Source organism: Nyctereutes procyonoides, unplaced genomic scaffold (assembly GCF_905146905.1).
Source record: "Nyctereutes procyonoides isolate TBG_1078 unplaced genomic scaffold, NYPRO_anot_genome, whole genome shotgun sequence".
In the NCBI taxonomy this organism is placed as follows: domain Eukaryota; kingdom Metazoa; phylum Chordata; class Mammalia; order Carnivora; family Canidae; genus Nyctereutes; species Nyctereutes procyonoides.
The window spans coordinates 2,294,023-2,310,628 of NW_026575025.1; the positions used below are offsets into that span (position 1 = coordinate 2,294,023).

The 16,606-nt window shown below is 53.4% G+C and overlaps 1 protein-coding gene across 1 annotated transcript in view; it reads right to left on the bottom strand.

The window, feature by feature from the left end:
- Window positions 1-16,606, bottom strand: part of CREB3L1 (cAMP responsive element binding protein 3 like 1) — a 35,147-nt gene that overhangs the window by 4,867 nt on the left and 13,674 nt on the right. The window contains exons 2-8 of the mRNA XM_055315047.1: window positions 10,979-11,207; window positions 8,180-8,364; window positions 5,042-5,120; window positions 3,176-3,333; window positions 2,320-2,469; window positions 2,108-2,166; window positions 1,843-1,911 (exon numbers count right to left, since the gene is read on the bottom strand). Coding sequence (XP_055171022.1) covers window positions 1,843-1,911; window positions 2,108-2,166; window positions 2,320-2,469; window positions 3,176-3,333; window positions 5,042-5,120; window positions 8,180-8,364; window positions 10,979-11,207 — 929 coding nt within the window. The remainder of the gene's footprint in view (window positions 1-1,842; window positions 1,912-2,107; window positions 2,167-2,319; window positions 2,470-3,175; window positions 3,334-5,041; window positions 5,121-8,179; window positions 8,365-10,978; window positions 11,208-16,606) is intronic.

Genomic DNA, 16,606 nt, shown 5'->3' on the forward strand with positions numbered 1-16,606 from the left:
CCTGGGCTGGCTTCAGACTTCACTTCCACACCAGGCGCCCATTTCAGTCAAGACAGAAAAGATTACCTCCCTCTTGGCTTTTCTGTGGTGTGGCTTGGGGAACTGGGGCCTGTCTCATGGTGAATCGCTGGGTCAGTCTGTGGGAGCTCAGGTGTGCCTGTGAGGCTCCTGGCCAAAGTGGGCTGGGGAGGAGTGTCTGCCCCACCTGGGCCGAGGTCACCTTTTTCTTCACCTATACTAGCCAGGGCTACATAGACTTTCCTTTCTTTGTACCCCATATCTCCCAGAGCTGATAGGAAGGCTATGTCTGGCAGCTGTCTGGTGTATAGTGAGGGTCTGGTAAATGGTAGCTACCATTTTTGTTAATCTTGTTGCTGTTGCTTTTATCACAGCATCTGTAGCAGCACTTCGTTTATATCCATGCATTTCCACGTCAGGCTCCTTCACTAACTGTGGGCTCCCTGAGGGCGAGGACCGGGTCCCACCCAACGTGGAATTCTCTGGGGGCATACACAGGGGGGTCCTCAGCCCACGCTTGGCAAACAACAGTTTAATGGTCTCTTTCCTCCACCTAGCCGGGCAGTGGGGTTGCAGTTACCAGAATGTACAGCAGGTGGCGAAATAGCTCCAAGGGCCTGGCCCTATTTTGGGCCAGAGTGGAATCTGGGCCAGAGGTAGAGGGGTGAGGGGTGCGGGCTCCCGCCCCCCTTCCCTGAGTGGGGGGCATTCTCCAGGTCAATCGGGGGAGTGGCTGGATCCTGCTGGAGAGGCTGGGGGAGAAGGAAGGAAAGAAGGAAAAAGCCTTCTGTTGAGCACCTGCTACATACCAGCTGTCGCCTGTCATTTTAAATTACCCCAGCAAATAATTATTAGAGACCTTCTGTGGGCTCATCGCTAGGCACTATCAAGAATTCAGAATAACCATAACAAAAAGAAGAAAATCTAACATGAATTGAGTATCCTTAAATGCCAAGCACAGAGCTGGGCCCCGAATCCTGTGAGGTAGGGCTTCTATCATCCCCATTTGGACAAAGCAACTGGGGCCCAGAGAGGTTTCACAATTTTCCCCAATCGAAAAAAAACAGCAGAGTGGGATTAAAAAGCCCAGGCTAGGGATCCCTGGGTGGCACAGCGGTTTGGCGCCTGCCTTTGGCCCAGGGCGCGATCCTGGAGACCCGGGATCGAATCCCACGTTGGGCTCCCGGTGCATGGAGCCTACTTCTCCCTCTGCCTGTGTCTCTGCCTCTCTCTCTGTGACTATCATAAATAAATAAAAATTAAAAAAAAAAAAAAAGCCCAGGCTGCTGCTAGCTGGCTCCATACTGAGGTTTCTCAAAGCCTGCAAATCACTGAAGGATCTTGTTGAAATGCAGATTCTGATTCTGTAAATCAGGGGAGCGGCCCAAGATTCTGCAGTTCTAACAAGCCTCCAGGGGTTGCTGATGCTGTTTGTTGGTGAGAAGAGCTCTGACCTGGAGGGCTTGTTAAAAGGCAGATTGCTGCCCCCCCCCCCCAAATTCCTGATTTGGTAGGCCTGGCTTGAGGTCTGAAAATAAGCATTTCTAAAAGTTCCCAGGGGCTGCTGCTGCTGGTGGTCTGGGGAATCACGCTTTGAAAGCCACTGTTCTACATCAACGGATTTAAGTGGCTCACCTGCCCTGTCAGGTGTTTAGAGCTATGTGCGGAGGAAGAAGGATGGGAAGCCAGGGTTCCTGTTTCTGGGGTTCCTTTCATCCTGAACTCAGTTACCTTTCCTGTCTCCTGCCTCCCAAGCTATGCCAGACCCAGGTGCTGGCGTCCAAAGGACAGGGGGCCAGGGAGTGTGCAGGAGGTGCCACTCACCTGTTGGCATTCTCCAGGGTCTCTACCTTCTTCCACAGTTCGTTGTTTTCTGATGTAAATGTCTCCACCCTGAGGGGGCCAAGCAGACACAGGCTCAGGGGCAGGCCCCAGACTCTTCCAGGGCCCCTTCTGTATTGTCCGCCACACCCTGTGGCATCCTATTCCCTGAGCCCCCTACTCCAGTGCCCTTTGAAGGGAGCACTGGGGAGAGCAGTGCAGCCTGCGGAGTGGGTCCCAGGCCCGCACCCCTGCCCAGGATGCTTACTTCTTTTCTAGACATTCCACGTACTCCTTCTTCTTACGGCGGCTCTCCTGGGCCGAGATCTAGAGGGGGAGGCCCCAAAACAGGGGTTACCACAGTCACACAGCCATTTCCAGGGCCCCCTCAATTTTAGGGCTGGCATCAGCAGGGGAGCAGAGGCTTCCATCCACCAAGGGAGTCCTAGGGGCAGGGCCAGGGTCCAGCTCATGCTTTACCTTATTCTTGATTTTTCTCCGCACCCTCTTTAAGGCCTTTTCTTCAGCTTTGGTGAGGGGGAGTTTCGTGGGGATGGGGTAGCCCTCAGCAATCAGGGTGCGTTTCTCCTCCTCTGTCAGGAGCAGTGGCCCTGATGTCCCCTGTAATTTCTGTGTGAAGTAGGATGTGATGGTTAGGAACCAGACAGCCACCAGTTCAAATTCAAGCTCTGCCATTTACTCTTTGTGTGACTTGGGGAAGGCATTCAACTCTCCTAGCCTCAGTTTCCTAATTTGAAGAAGGGTGGGTCTGAATTAAATCCAATAACATGTATCGACAGTGCTGGGAGTCCAGCATGTTGGGCACTCAGTATACTTTTGCAGGGTGGGGGTGGGGGTGTCCCTAGATCCCATCCTGGAATCTACAACCTCAAAGCTTACTTTTCCAAAGTCCCTAAAGAGCAACCCCCTTATACCCTTACAGTCTTCACTTGGGAGGCTCCACACAGGACTCAGGGCCTAGCTCCATGTTTCTTGAGCGATTTTGGGGCCTCCTGAGTACTGTTCTCCAAGCAGCACTCCTTTGGAGGCAGCCTGGGCCATCCCCCTTGGAGGTCAGGAATGTCAAGTTCTAGACCTGACTCTGCAACAGTGTGGGTTTGGCAGGCCTCTTGGACCTCTCTACCTGTGTCCTCTTTACCCCAAAGCAGGATTTAGAGATTCTCACTCCCATCTGCCAGGCAGGCACTTCTCTATGAATTTTAATGGGGATGGGGGATCAGGCTTGGGGCTCCCCAGACCCTTTTCCACTGGTTTCGTGTAGAGTGGACTTACTCAATCCCTTGCCTCTATGGTTAGCCCACTGCCAGCTGCTTACGTGAGGGGCGGTGAGAAGTGGGGAGGTGGAGATGGCCGTGGAGGAGCGGGCCATGGGCCGGACAGGGCTGGAGGGGGGCAGAGAGCGGGGACTCTGGGAGCCGTCACTGTCGCTGCCGTGGCTGCTGGGGGGCGTCAGAGGCATCTGCACCAGGTCCTCTGGGGAGAGTGGGAAGGGGGGTGGAATCCAGGTTAGCAAGGTTGCATCCCACCTCTGCTTGGACATCAGAGGTCAGCCAGCCCTGACATTGTGGGGAAAGAATACTGGGCCTTGTAACAGCAGGAGCCCCTCTGAGCTCAGAAGTTGATTCTTGAATGCCATCCCATGTCTGACGCCACAGAGACCTGGCTCCTTTAAGCCTGGTCCTTGGTGTAGATACCATGGAGGCCGGATTCTTGAAGTCCCCCCTCATCCTTGACTTCACAGGGCTGGGGCCCTTTGAGCCTCCAGCTTGGTAATCCCAGAGGTGACTGGTGTTTGCCCACAGCCAGACCCATGGGGATTAGGCTGGGCAAGAAACAGCCTTAGTCACTTCCTTTCTCCCCCACTGCAAAACATTTAGCCATTATCAATCCCAGGATTTCCATTTGCAACTTGAGCGTAGCAGGACAGCAGGCTGAGGCTCAAGAGGAACAGCTGCATCATCCTCCTAGACTCCACCCCAGGCTGCCCCCTGCATGAGTCCTCTCTCCCTTCCTGACTTGGAGTTGCCTCTCAAGGATGTCATAATGTAAAGAGCCTGGGACCTGGAGTCAGAGGGCCTGAATTCAAGTTCTGCTGCCACGCGCCCCAAGTGTGTGACCTATAGTCATATTTGTTAACCTCTCCCAGCCTCACTTCCCTGTCGAAAGGGGGTACATTGGCTGCAGGGAGCTGTGAGAACCCAATGAGCTCATGCATGTGAAAATGCCTTACAAATTGAAGGGTACTCTACAAGGTGATGTGTTTTCACAATGGTCCCTTTCCACCTTCTGTGAATCTTCTCTGTGAGGGAGTGAGCAATGTGAGGGTGAAACTTGGGTATTACTCATCTTTCTAAACCTTATGCTACTCAGCCTGGGTCCTGATACATAGTAGATGCTTAACAAATGTTTGGCGGGGACACCTGGGTGGCTCAGCCGTTTAGCGCCTGCCTTCGGCTCAGGGCATGATCCAGGAGTCCCGGGATCGAGTCCCACATTGGGCTTCCTCCATGGAGCCTGCTTCTCCCTCTGCCTAAGTCTCTGCCTCTCTCTGTGTGTGTCTTTCATGAATAAATAAATAAAATCTTAAAAAAAAACCCAAACCCCAAATGTTTGGTGAATTAGTGAGGTAGGATTGGAAAGATTCAATTAGCCTATTCTCCTTCTAGCCAATCCAAGAAGCTTCCTCTGTTCCCTTTTCCCCTGTCAGGTCTGGGGATGTGCTTCCTGGGGAATCTGCCATCTTTAACTCAGATGGCTGCTATGAAATTGGCCGTCACTATTTTGTGATCTACTTGGGCATAGGAACTGTCTTCTCTCTTTGCTTCCCCAGACATGCCCAGTGAACTCTTACTGGACGGATGGATGGATGGATGGATGGATGGGTGGGTGGACAGATGGATAGATGGATGGATGAATGGGTGCATGGGTGGCTAGAGAGTGGGCTTCCATTAGTGAATGATGGGGGGATTAGCAAACAAGGTGAGGGTGTCAATAACAGAGATAACAGTTATCAATTGGGTAAGAAGGGGGCTGGAGGGATGGAAAATGTGCAGGGCAGGGAGGAAAGCATATTCTGGGGAGAGATGGTGGGTATTGAGGGAGATGGGTGGGCTGGGCCAAGGGAGTAGGGATGCTGTCTGTCCAAGACTGGAGAGGAAGGTCCCTCTCTGGACACACTTACCTGGTGTCACTTTGAGGAACTGATTCACCTCCTGGGGCTCTGCTTTGATCACTGGCAGCTGAGTCATCTCTCCTGGGGCCTGCGGAAGAGACAGGTCCATCAGCTGCCCTTGGGACTGTCCCCACCATGCCATTCAACCCACCACCCTTCTTGAGTCTGGCAGTTTGCTCTGCACAATTAAGGAGATGGCTGGACACAAGGTTCTGGGCACAGCCCAGGGGGAGGAGAGGCAAGTTCTCAGGTTTGGAGAAGCCAAGTCAGATCTAAAAGAAAGGAATGATGATTAAGTAGTTAGTGTAGTTTAGATCTTTAGCTTAGAGAAGGAGACTTCCTGTGGCCTCCAAGCCCAAGCCCATAGTTTTGGTGGAGGCTGCTCTGTGCTGACTGTGAAGGCCACACGGGCTTGGGTATGTGGGCTGCCGAGGGAATGAGAAGTAATGTCTGGCACATTGTAGCTGTTCCGTGAATAGTTAACAGCAGTGCAGACGAAGAAGGCCTTAATTGGCTGGGGGCTCAGGGTGAGCTCTCTAAACAGCTGAACTTTGAAAGGAGCCTTGAAGTATAAGTAGGAGTGTTCCAGATAAAGGACAGAGCAGGTGATAAGTGAAAAGAAAGGAATTCCAAGCAGAGGGAAAAACATGTGCAAAGGCACAGAGGACAGAGAGCACAGCCAGATCTGGAAACTGCAAGTATTCAGGGTGTAGGGAGGGGTATGTGTCAGGGGTGGAGCAGTAGGAAACAAGGCCAGAAGGCCTGGCTAGGTGGTGCCGTGCGGGTGGTGGTAAGATTCCCAGAAGATAGGAAGGGACCAGACAAAGAAGTTTGAAACCATAAGGAGTCCCTGATGGTTTTTTTGCAAGGGACTGGCAGAAATAGATTTATGTTTTAAGCAAACGTGCATTCCTGTTTATTTATATTCCAATTTCCTGTTCCAGAAAGAACATCAAGAACATGCATGGCCTAGTAGGGATTTACCCCCAAAATACAAATGTAGTGGTCCAAAGGGACACCTGCACCCCAATGTTTATAGCAGCAATGTCTACAATAGCCAGACTATGGACAGAGCCCAGATGTCCACTGAGAGAAGAATGGATAAAGAAGATGTGTACACACACATGTACACACACACACACACAGAGGAATATTACTTAGCCATCAAAAGAATGAAGTCTTGCCATTTGCAATGATTTGGATGGAACTAGAGGGTATTATGCTTAGAGAAAGAAGTCAATCAGAGAAAGACAATTATATGATTTCACTCATAAGTGGAATTTAAGAAACAAAATAGAGGAGTACAAAATAAAACAAGATGAAATCGGAGAGGGAGACAAAGATAAACTCTGAATCATAGTAAACACTGAGGTTGCTGGAGGGCAGGGGGGCAAGGGGATGGGGTAACTGGGTGATGGGCATTACCGAGGGCACGTGATGTGATGAGCACTCGGTGTTATATGCGGCTGATGAATCAGTGACCTCTACCTCTGAAATTAATAATACGCTGTTAATTGAATTTTAAAAAAGTACATGCATGATTTCTTAGACATGATCATCAACATGCATCGAAGTGGTGTTTTCTTTGAGGAAGGCACTGTGGTGTTGGGTGCTGGATTTCAGGACCAAGTCTCCCCGCTTTGGGTCCACAGCCAGAAGAGAGAGGTCATGATATTGTGGGTGGGACACAGAATCTCCAATTTAGGTGGATGAGTAAGAATCACAGAAGGTTCAAGTTGGCAGGGCCCTTGGAGACTCCCTGGTCTACATCCCAGTTCAGCCCTCAAGTGACAGAGGAGGCACTGTGATGCAGAAGGGTGGCACCGCCCATTACTGACAATGCCAACTTCTGGTTCCTGTGCTTTCCACAAGGGCGTCGTGATCTCGCTGGAGTGGGAAGTGTGGGCTCCCGGGTCTTGTAGGCTGAGTTTGGAATGCAGTTTGTTATTTCTGTGTGTGTGTGTGTGTGTGTGTGTATGTGTGTGTGTGTGTTTAGGGAGAAGGGGAGAGAGGTGGGGGAGGGGCAGAGAGCAAGGGGAGAGAGAAAATCTTAAGCAGGTTCCATCTCACGACCCTGAGATCATGATCTAAGCTGAAATCGAGAGTCGGACGCTTAACCAACTGAGCCATCCAGGTGCCCTGAAATTCATTATTTCTGACTGTGTGATTCTGGGCAAGTGGCTTAACTCTTTGGGCCTCAGGTTCCTTCTCTGGAGCACACACCCAACCTCCCAAGACTCCGGCTGCTGCTGTTACTGCTGCTGCTGTGCCTTCCCTTCCTGCTTGGACAAGGCCTGAGGAGTCACTGAGCCAGTCTGGGAGATGGTCTTGGAAGAAAAGATCTTCCCCTTTTGCAGCTGGGAGTCGAGAGGGACTGATCTTGGCCTTTGGCCACATACACTTGGATCAGGTGAGACGTGTGGCCAGCAGGGGGCAGAGGCAATCAAACCCTGAATCTAGGGATTTTAAGACCACCCTTATATTGTAGACTCCAGGCTAGAAGCCCCTTAGAGGCAATTCATGCCCCCATTTTACAGATAAGAAAGTTGAGGAAGAAAGAGAAGGCAACATGTCCAGAGCACAGGTGAGACCCGAGCTAGGACCCAGGCAGGGCCCGGAGTCTGGGCCTTGCATTCTCAGTAGGCTCTTCAGATGTCAAGTTTGGATCTATATATCATGGGAGGTGGCATGAATTTATGAGGTAAAAAATATTGATCTCACAAATATATACAATTTAAATTTCACACACCTTTTATATTCTCATTTTGGTCTTTCTTTTTAAAAAATCCTGACACTTTGGGAGAGCTATCTGACCTGTGCTATCTTCATCTTGAGAGCCTGGACCAGGCCTCTGATGCCGAGCCCTGCCCAGGGCCCCGTAAGCCTCCTGCACACAGTGAGGGTGCTGTGGCCCCAGCCTACCCCACAAGCACCCCTAGAGCGGGTTGTCCCCACTCTAGGAAGGTGAAGGGCAGCCTGAGGGGTAGGCAGAGGCCTGGTCTGGGAGTTCTGACCCTCAGGGCCCGAGGGCCACGTTGCTCCCGGTTCACATAACCCTGGGCTCTGCAGGGTTTGGAGGTCTCCTCCCACAGAGACGCACCCCCCTGCCTCCCTCCCTCAGGCCCCATGAACAGTCCCCAGGCTCACCTGGTGGGGGACGGGCAGCCTGGACAGGGGGTTGAGGCCCAGCAGCGGGGTGGTGGCCATGGCGGCAGCGGCAGCCATGGCCGAGGAGGCGGCCAGAGGGTCCACGGGCAGCTCCGGGCTCTGCTCCTGCTTCACCATGACGGAGCACAGTGTGTGTCCCAGCACCCATGCTCCATGTTCCACGTCTGGGGAAGGGGGCAGGACCAGGCTCAGGGGACTCCTGGAGCAGAGGACTCTGCTGCCCTTCTCCCCCTGTGAGCTGCTTGACACTGGGCTGAGGATAGATGCTAGGGTACAGGTGAGCAAGGGCAGAGAGGGGCGCTTGTGGGGTAGGCTGGGGCCAGAAGAGGTGGGGCACCTTCTTTACTCAGCAGCTCACAGAGCAGGCGTGGACAGTAGATCTGGACCCCTTCCTGACTGGCTGTGTGACCTTAGGTAAGTTGCTTAACCTCCCTGAGCCTTTGCTGCTTCATCTGTGAAAGTGCCTGACAAGATGTAAATGTTCAATAAATGCTAGCTATTGTTAATGCAATGACTGTTGCTTGGTGAACATTGGCTGAGCACTATGCTAGGCGTTGGGGACCTAGTGAGAGTCCTAAGCAGTTTAATGCAGCTGGGATGGAAAGGGAAGGGGAAGATGGGCTCAGAGAGTCAGCAGGCGTAGTGTGGCCTTAGAGGCTGGGCTCACAGCTGTGACTTTGTCCTAAAGGTAATGGGGAAGCGCTGAAGTGTTTTAAGCATGCTCAGATTTGTAATGTTGAAAAAAATCATTTTGAAAAAAAAAAAAAGAAAAAAATCATTTTGCTTGCATGTGGAGACAGGTCAGCCTACAGGCAAGATGGAGGCAGGGAGGCTTGCAGGAGGCTGGTGACAGTCTAATGAGAGAAGCTGAAGCTGAAGCAAAGGAAGTGACAGTGGGGATGAAGAGGAAGGGCATATTGGAGACAAATTTAGAAGGGAGAGTTCAGAGGACCTGGTGATGGGGTGCGAGGTGGGGAGTGAGGAGATGGGGGTGGGGAGGGCATGTGGGTGGTGAGGTGTGATATTCAGGTTTCCCAGGGAAGTGTCCACTTCCTGCCTACTTCGTGGGGCTCCTGGCTTCACCTGGGCCACAGGGCTGGTGGGCATCACCTCTTTTCCTGATGGGTGCCTCCAGTCCTACACCCCAAGTCAGCCCTGCTCATGGGGGCCCCAGCAAGCCCCAGGCAGTGGTGAGGTGAAGTGGGGGTCTGGGGAGCCAATATGCAAGGGAAGGACTGAGGGCTCTGGCCTCTGGGGCCTGCTGAGGGTAGAGAGAGGGGGTCAGTGGTGCCTGGTCCCACCTCAGAGACTAGGCCCCACCCTGCTGGGAGCCTGAGCGCCCCAGCTCTGGGCCAAAGGCTGCTCCAGGGCTCCAGGAACACCCACAATCTTCCCAAATTACAGGGCCAATTGTCCGGCCTCCGGGAAGCTGCCCCTGCAAAGGGCCCACAGACAAATTGCTCTAAAAATAGACTTAGGGTGGCCAAAGAGTTGCTGGGCTGACCCAGCAGGGGTGGATGTAGAACCTGCCACAGAGGGGGGTCCACCCCACATGCTGCCCCTCCCTGGGTGGGCGTGTGCCTGAGGATGAGCTGACGTGATTTCCAGATGCTTGGCTGAGAGGTCAGAGTAAGCAAGGAAGCTAAGACCTCTGCAGCCACAAGCCCTGAAGCCACTGAAACCCCAGAGGACGTCCCTGCCCTCACAAGGGTGAGCAGGGTGGGGTAAAGAGTCCCATCTCTGGCCTTGGGGCATCTTGAAGCCCCTCAGAAGCAGCACACACTTGTTGAGCTGAGTGGGGCTCTCAGTCCTCGCTACCTAGGAACTCTTTTATACCTCCCAGCAATCCTAAGGGGCAGGCACTCTTATTCTCCCCATTGAATAGCTGAGAATATTGAGAAACTCATTCAAGATCACTGTCCTCTGAAGAGAAAGAGGAATTAAAAATGCTGTTCATTGTTCCAGCCACTCTAGTATTAAGAGGACTTTTATATGCGCAATGAATATAGCCACTAATTCTTTTTTATATATTAGGTGCTGGCACTGAACTGGGTACTTTATGGAGAGATTTAAAAATCCTGGCCAGAATTCTTATGGCACATATATTATCTTCATTTTATAGTTGAAGAAACAGAGGCCCAAAGAGGTCAAGCACCTTGCTCAAGATCTACACCAGCAGCTAGTAGAGGCATCAAAATGCCCGCTGCATCTGCCCGGGCCCACACCCAGGACCTCCTGCTGGCCCTCGAGGCTGGTACACATGATGGTGGCAAAGGTGTGAGGTTTAGCTCGCGGGGCTTTGCTTTCTCCCAAGTCCCTACTATGCATGTTACTGTGTTTGTGACCTACACAACTCAGCTTTCCCGAAGCCTCATTTTTTGATCAAATGGGGATTGTGAAAAAAATGATAGATTCCTATCCCACCTGTGACTTGTGGGAGGTAAATGAGAGAATTAACATGAAGGTACTTTGTGAACCGGACAGTACTACAGAAATGTCAAGTTCCCGGGTGGTGCTGCCGGTCAGGAACCACCCTCTGCACACCACTGATCTAAGTCAGCAAAAGAACCCTGTTGAGCAGTGTCTATATGGGTTTGACAGGAGAGACCGCAAAAAGGCACCAGGGAGCACTCCTCTGACAGGGGTTGTTGGAGGACTCCTCCAGGGAGCCCCTGGGAGTGTCAGTCTGCAGTGTCCCCCTCTGATCCCTCAAGAGCTTCCTCCCCTCCTGGGCCTTCTGGGCCTGTGCTGTCCCTGGATCCTTGTACCCTTTCTTACCTTGGGTGGTGTCCTCCATCTTGATGGGCAGAAGGGGGCTCTGAGGTGCCGAGTCACCGCTCAGGGAGTAGCTGTGCTCAGCCTGGATGCCTGGTGTGGGGGAGTCCAGTTCCATGTCCAGTAGAGGGCTCTTCTCGTCCAGCACGGGATCATCAAAGAAGCTGCTGAACAGATCATTGGAGAAGTCCTCCATGTTCTCCGCAAAGTGGTCCAGGTGCTCAGGGAAGTGCTAGGGAAGGAGGAGGAGGGTGGGGACAGTCAGCTTCGTGTGGCAAGGGGGCACTGATGCTGCTGTGGTGGGGCTCCTGGGCCCGCCACCACCGCCACTGTTGCTGCAACCTCCCCATCATTTGTCCGCCATCGTTAACACCACCACCATCACCACCGACCTCCCCACCGCCCATAGCCCCAGGACCAACTACTCTCATTTCTATCATGACCATCATCACTGTCACTATGTTACCTTTGCCACCACCACTCCCTCTACCTTCCCTGCCACCTCCAGCCTCACTGTCATTATCTGCAAGGGTGAACTGTGGAGGGCACAACAGCATCCCAGGTGACAAAACTGGGCTCTAGTTCTGGCTCCTGTAACCTTGGTTTAATCACACAGACTGCCTGAGTCTGTTTCTTTGTCCACCCTACTTCGTGGGAAGACAAGTAAGGAGTGCGTGTCTATGCCAGGGAGTTTGCATCCCAAAGGCAATATTAGTGACTTTTGTATTTCTTGCTGGAGTGCAAGGTGGTGGGATTATCAAGGCTTCTACTCCCCTCCTTAGTACAGTCCCCAACTGTCCTCATGCCTCTGACTCTCCTTTTTCCAAGATGTTCTTTATGCCAAGAGATTAGGCTCTGAAGCCATGTCACTTGGGTTCGAATCCTGGCCTTGATCCTTCTAGCTATGACTCAGTGCCGATGAAACTGTGGGTGGTGACTCATTAATGGGTTGTGAAATCAATTTAGTAGGTCACAACCAGGACTTAAGAAAAAATAAAACAGAAAAAAAATAAGAGTAGAAAATACTAGAGTGCACTTCATAGTGAAGTTAAATACCTGGTGAAATTTTCATCTCAGGGGTGTGTGTGCATGCGCCTGTGCACACGTGCTTGGTAATGAAGTCAAATACATTAGAAACAAAATAATCTGAAAAATATTTGTCTCTGAGATCTTGGGAAAGATAATTAACCTCTCTCTGCTTCATTTCCTTCTTTGTACAGTGAGGATGATAATCATTTCTGTCAGGATTATTGTGAGGACAAAACAAATTCATACATGTAAAGTACTTCTAATAGCCCCGGGTACATAATAATTACTCAACAAACATTGCCTCTTATTAATAAAGCACCTGGTGGCTGGTACATAGTAGGTGCTTATTTTTCTCTCTCTAAATAATTATATACATGTAAGGAAATGCTACTGCTGTTCATTATTTACTGACTGCATGAATTTGCTAGTGGGTTGGATTGGAAGAGATTGTGTGTGTGTGTGTGGGGGGGTTGCATTAGGCCCTAGCGTCCAACCTGGGGAGTTGTTAACAACTGGCTTCTCAGGGACTGGTTTGAGATATGGAGCTGTTGACCCTTTCTGGCATGGAATACTCAAAGCCTGCCCCAGTCCCAAAGGGGTGAACAGAAAAACCCTCTGAGAATAAGGTTCAGAGCCATGTGAACATCTGTGGGGTCTGATACACTTGCGTTTGAATCCTCGCCCCATGACTTGCTAAGTTATTTCACTGCCATGTGTCTTAGTTTCCCTATCTGTAAAGGGGAAATAATAGTTCCTACTTTATAGTGTTGTCATGAAGATCAAATATTTGTTAGGTGCTTAACACTCATAGGATTATGAGGGTAAAATGAGTTAAGTACATATTCCTCATACATAGAACACACACACACACAGGAAATGTATGTAGCAGAATGGTGCCTAGTATGTAGTGAGTACTCAATAGTTGTTAGCTGTTATTAGTATGAAAACTGCAGCTCCTAAAAGCCAAACTCTGGGCCTGAGCTGAGGTGAGCTGAAGAATGATCAGAGAATCTAGGGCAAAATAAATGCAGAAACCCACTGACTCAGGTACTCTCCCATTTTCCCAGTTTGCCAGAACTTATCACCATACATTTTCATTGCGATTTTAACCTTCCAAAGTGCATGATTAAAATCATATGCACAATTTTATTTACTTCTCATGATTACCCCATGAAATAAGTTGCATAGCTGCATCTGACCGACAAGGAAACTGAAGCTCAGGGAAGCCAAGGACAACAGGGAAGTGTCCACAACCCCTCACCACCTAGTCCTTCCCCAACTGTGACAGACATTCCTCTATTCAAGAATTGCCTGTTTGCCAGACTGAAAATTCCCCAAGGCAGGGTCTGTAGCTTGTTCACCTGCTGGATCCTAGCACCTGGCCCATGGTACCTATTGGTGGAGGGACAGGGCCTTGTACCCCAGAAGGCAATGCCATTGGTATGTCAAGTGTTCATCAGTGCCTGGGGTGAGGCAGTACCAGGAAGTCCTAGGTTTAAACATGTCTCTAAGAATAACTGTGGTCCCACATTAAGGCCATTTACAGGGTACACCCCCCCCCCAAAAAAAAAACACCCAGCCAGCCACAGGTAGGACTGTGCTAGCTACACCCTCTGTAGGGCCTGGGCCAGCCCAGCTGGGGGCGCATTGTCCCTGCCCGCTTCTTCAGGGTTTTTCAGAGGCCTGGTGTGGGGCCCAGTGGGAGGGGGTGGTGAGGAAGGGAGGGCAGTGAGTCAGCCGCTAAGGTATTCCTCCAGCAGCTGCTTCTCAGGCGATAAGGGTTTGCCAAGGCCTTTCCTGGGGCCTGGGAGAGGAGACATGCTTCCTCCAGTCTGGGCTGGGGTCCCTGAAGGCCTCAGCTCCAGGCAGATGAGCCAGGTCCTTCTCAGAAAGCCCTTTTGGGGTGCCCACAGAAACCTGGCCCCCTTTTGTGAGCAGCTCCCACCCCACCTGCTGGAAACAGCAGCTGAGGCCCAGCAGGATGGAGCTTCCAGAGGGTGGGAGCCAAATGGAAGGGGAGGGCGGCCAAGGGGCAGGCAGGGTGGGGGTGGAGGACACTCAGAAAACCCAGTCCTCTTTGCTCAAGGTTTCCTCGTGTGCTGGTCAGGCCACTGGTGGCAATGGTGGGCATGTCTCATTACCTCCAGGCCAGCCTCCTGCTCATGGGACCATGCCAGAAAGGACTCCCTTCAGAGAGCTTTGTAGCCTTATTTCTATCTGGAGCCTGGCCTCTCAAAGCAGCTCCGTTATGGTTGATTTATATCATCATATTAGAGGCAGGGGACCTGAGAAAGCCCATGATCCTCCCTGCCACCCCATTTGCCAATGAGGAAACTGAGGTCCAGAAAGGGAAAGCCACCTACCCAGGGTCACACCATGAGCTGGTGATGTTGAGACCGGGTGGGATTCTCTGCAGCTCTGAGGCTGCACAGGAATGGGAGCTCACTTCTCCCACTGTACCCACCCTCCCCCAACCTTGGAAAGCCCACCCTGGGGATCTCAGGCCTCCTCAACTCCAGCATGCCCGCGGTCCCCCCCCCCCCCCCGCCCCTCCAACCACAGCCAGCACTACCTCCAGGGCACACACTAAAAGCTGAGGTTTTAAGACTGCCCGCAGAAAATTATTGCCCGGGGTGGGGTGGGGGTGGGGGTGGGGGATGAAAAAGGAGGGGTGTTAATCTACAAACGGCAGGGGGTCGTGGGTCATCATTCAGAGGGGGGATAGGGTTCTACGGGGGTGGTGAGCGTTCTGGGGTGCCTTGCCAGGCAACCGGGATGGGGAGCCAGAGAAGGAAATATTATGATTTGTTTCCCTCCTCGTTAAAGACTTTTTCCTACAGTCATGCCAATATAAGCTCCTTCTCGGAGGCCACGCGCAGTCGGCCCCGGCTCCTGTCTCTCGGAGGAGAGGTCCCGCAGCCCCGCGCCCTGGTCTCCCGCGGGCGCCCCCACCGCGAGCCGGGCCTCAGCCGCCCCCCGCCCGGAGCGTAAACCCGGCCCGAGCCCCAGCGGCCGCCGGCGGCCCGCGGGAGGTGAACGCCTGCGCGCTGGGGGGCGGCCCCGCGCCGGAGTCCGGCCCGCTCATTGGTGGGGCCCGCGGAGCTCCTGGCCAATGGGAGGCGGCTGCGGGCGGCCGGCGGCGGGGCGCGAGCCGAGGGGGGCCGTGCGCCGCGCTGACCGCGGGGCCGTGGGAAGGGCCGGGAGCGCCAGGTCCGGCTGTGCGGCCTCTTCTGCCCTCGGGGCAGAGGCAGGGATCCCCCTTGGGGCTCCCAGGAGGGCCGACAGCGCCACGCAGGCGCAGGCCCGTCCGAGTTGCACGGCCCACGACCCCGCACCGCCAGCGGTGAGCGAGGTCTCCTCGGACGCCCCCGGCCCGCCATCCTGAAGCCCTTTCAGGGTTCTTCCTGCTCCGCTCCTCCCGTCCCTCTTCGACCAGTCCCACCACAGGGCGCATGGACGGGGCATCGGGTCCTCGGTCGTGCGGGGAGTGGGGACGCTCCCGGGGGCGGTCGTAGGACCACCTGAAGCTCCTCTCAGTTCCTCTGCAGCAATTTCTCCACTGGGGTCCATGCAGAGAGTGAGGGACAGCGCGGGGGGGGGGGGGCGCTGTCTGCTGAGAGGGTGTGTAGGGGACGGTTCTGCCCGGACCTGGGGCGGCCTCAGAGCGCCTGCGTCCCTCGGCTCCCAGCCCCAGGGCGCGTGCACCCGGGCCCCTGCCTTCTGCCTCTCGCCTCGCCCGCGCTGATTCAGTCCGTGCTTGGGGATAGGGGGGAGGAGAGCAGAGTGGGTCCAGGCTGAGCTGTGGGATAAGGAGTGGGGGGGAATCCCGAGCCCGGACATTCCTTCCGAGAGTGAGCTCTGGGGAGAGATGGGAGGAGAGTCCTCTCACATTTCCCCCTTCCTTCCCCCGAAAGGCTGGGCCCCCACGCTCCCCCCTCCACTGACCCATACATTCCGGGACGGTTACTTGCCTCGTGGTCACTAGAAAACAGACCCCATTTCAAGCTGATGGGCCATCAGTCTGAGTCAGTGCCTGCCCTGAGAGAGTGTGCATGTGTGGTGGGGGGTAGACTCAAAAGAGATCAGGGAGGGACCTAGGAGAGGGGAAGTGGGCCCCTGGGTATCTAGTTGTCAGGCCCTCCTTTCCTTAAGCATCACCATCCAGGCATTTGGGGGTCCCCTTCTCAGGGCCAGAATCAAAAGTGGTCCTGTGAAGGGGAAAAGGGCATGGATTCAGCCTGGGAGGCTCCAGTTCAAGATCCAGCTGTGCTCTGGGGCAGACCTGGGCAGGGGCAGGTAGTGTCTCCTCTCCAGGCCTGTTTCCCCATCTGGTATAGACTGCGTTCCTACTGAGACGGGAATGGTAGGCAGGGACAGGGGGAGGTGAACTAGTGTACAGAGTGGGCTCTTTTGCTCTGTCTGGCCTCCCTGGGGACTGGGAAGGGATGAAGCCAGTTCTCCCGTCCCTGGAGCCAGGCCCTGAGCCTTCCTGGCAAGGGCATGGGGGTTAAGGGGGGCACATTGTTCCACTCTCCAACCTCACTCTTATCCCCCAATCCCCACAAGCCCAGGGAAGGCGGGTGCTGAGGTTTCATATTTTCC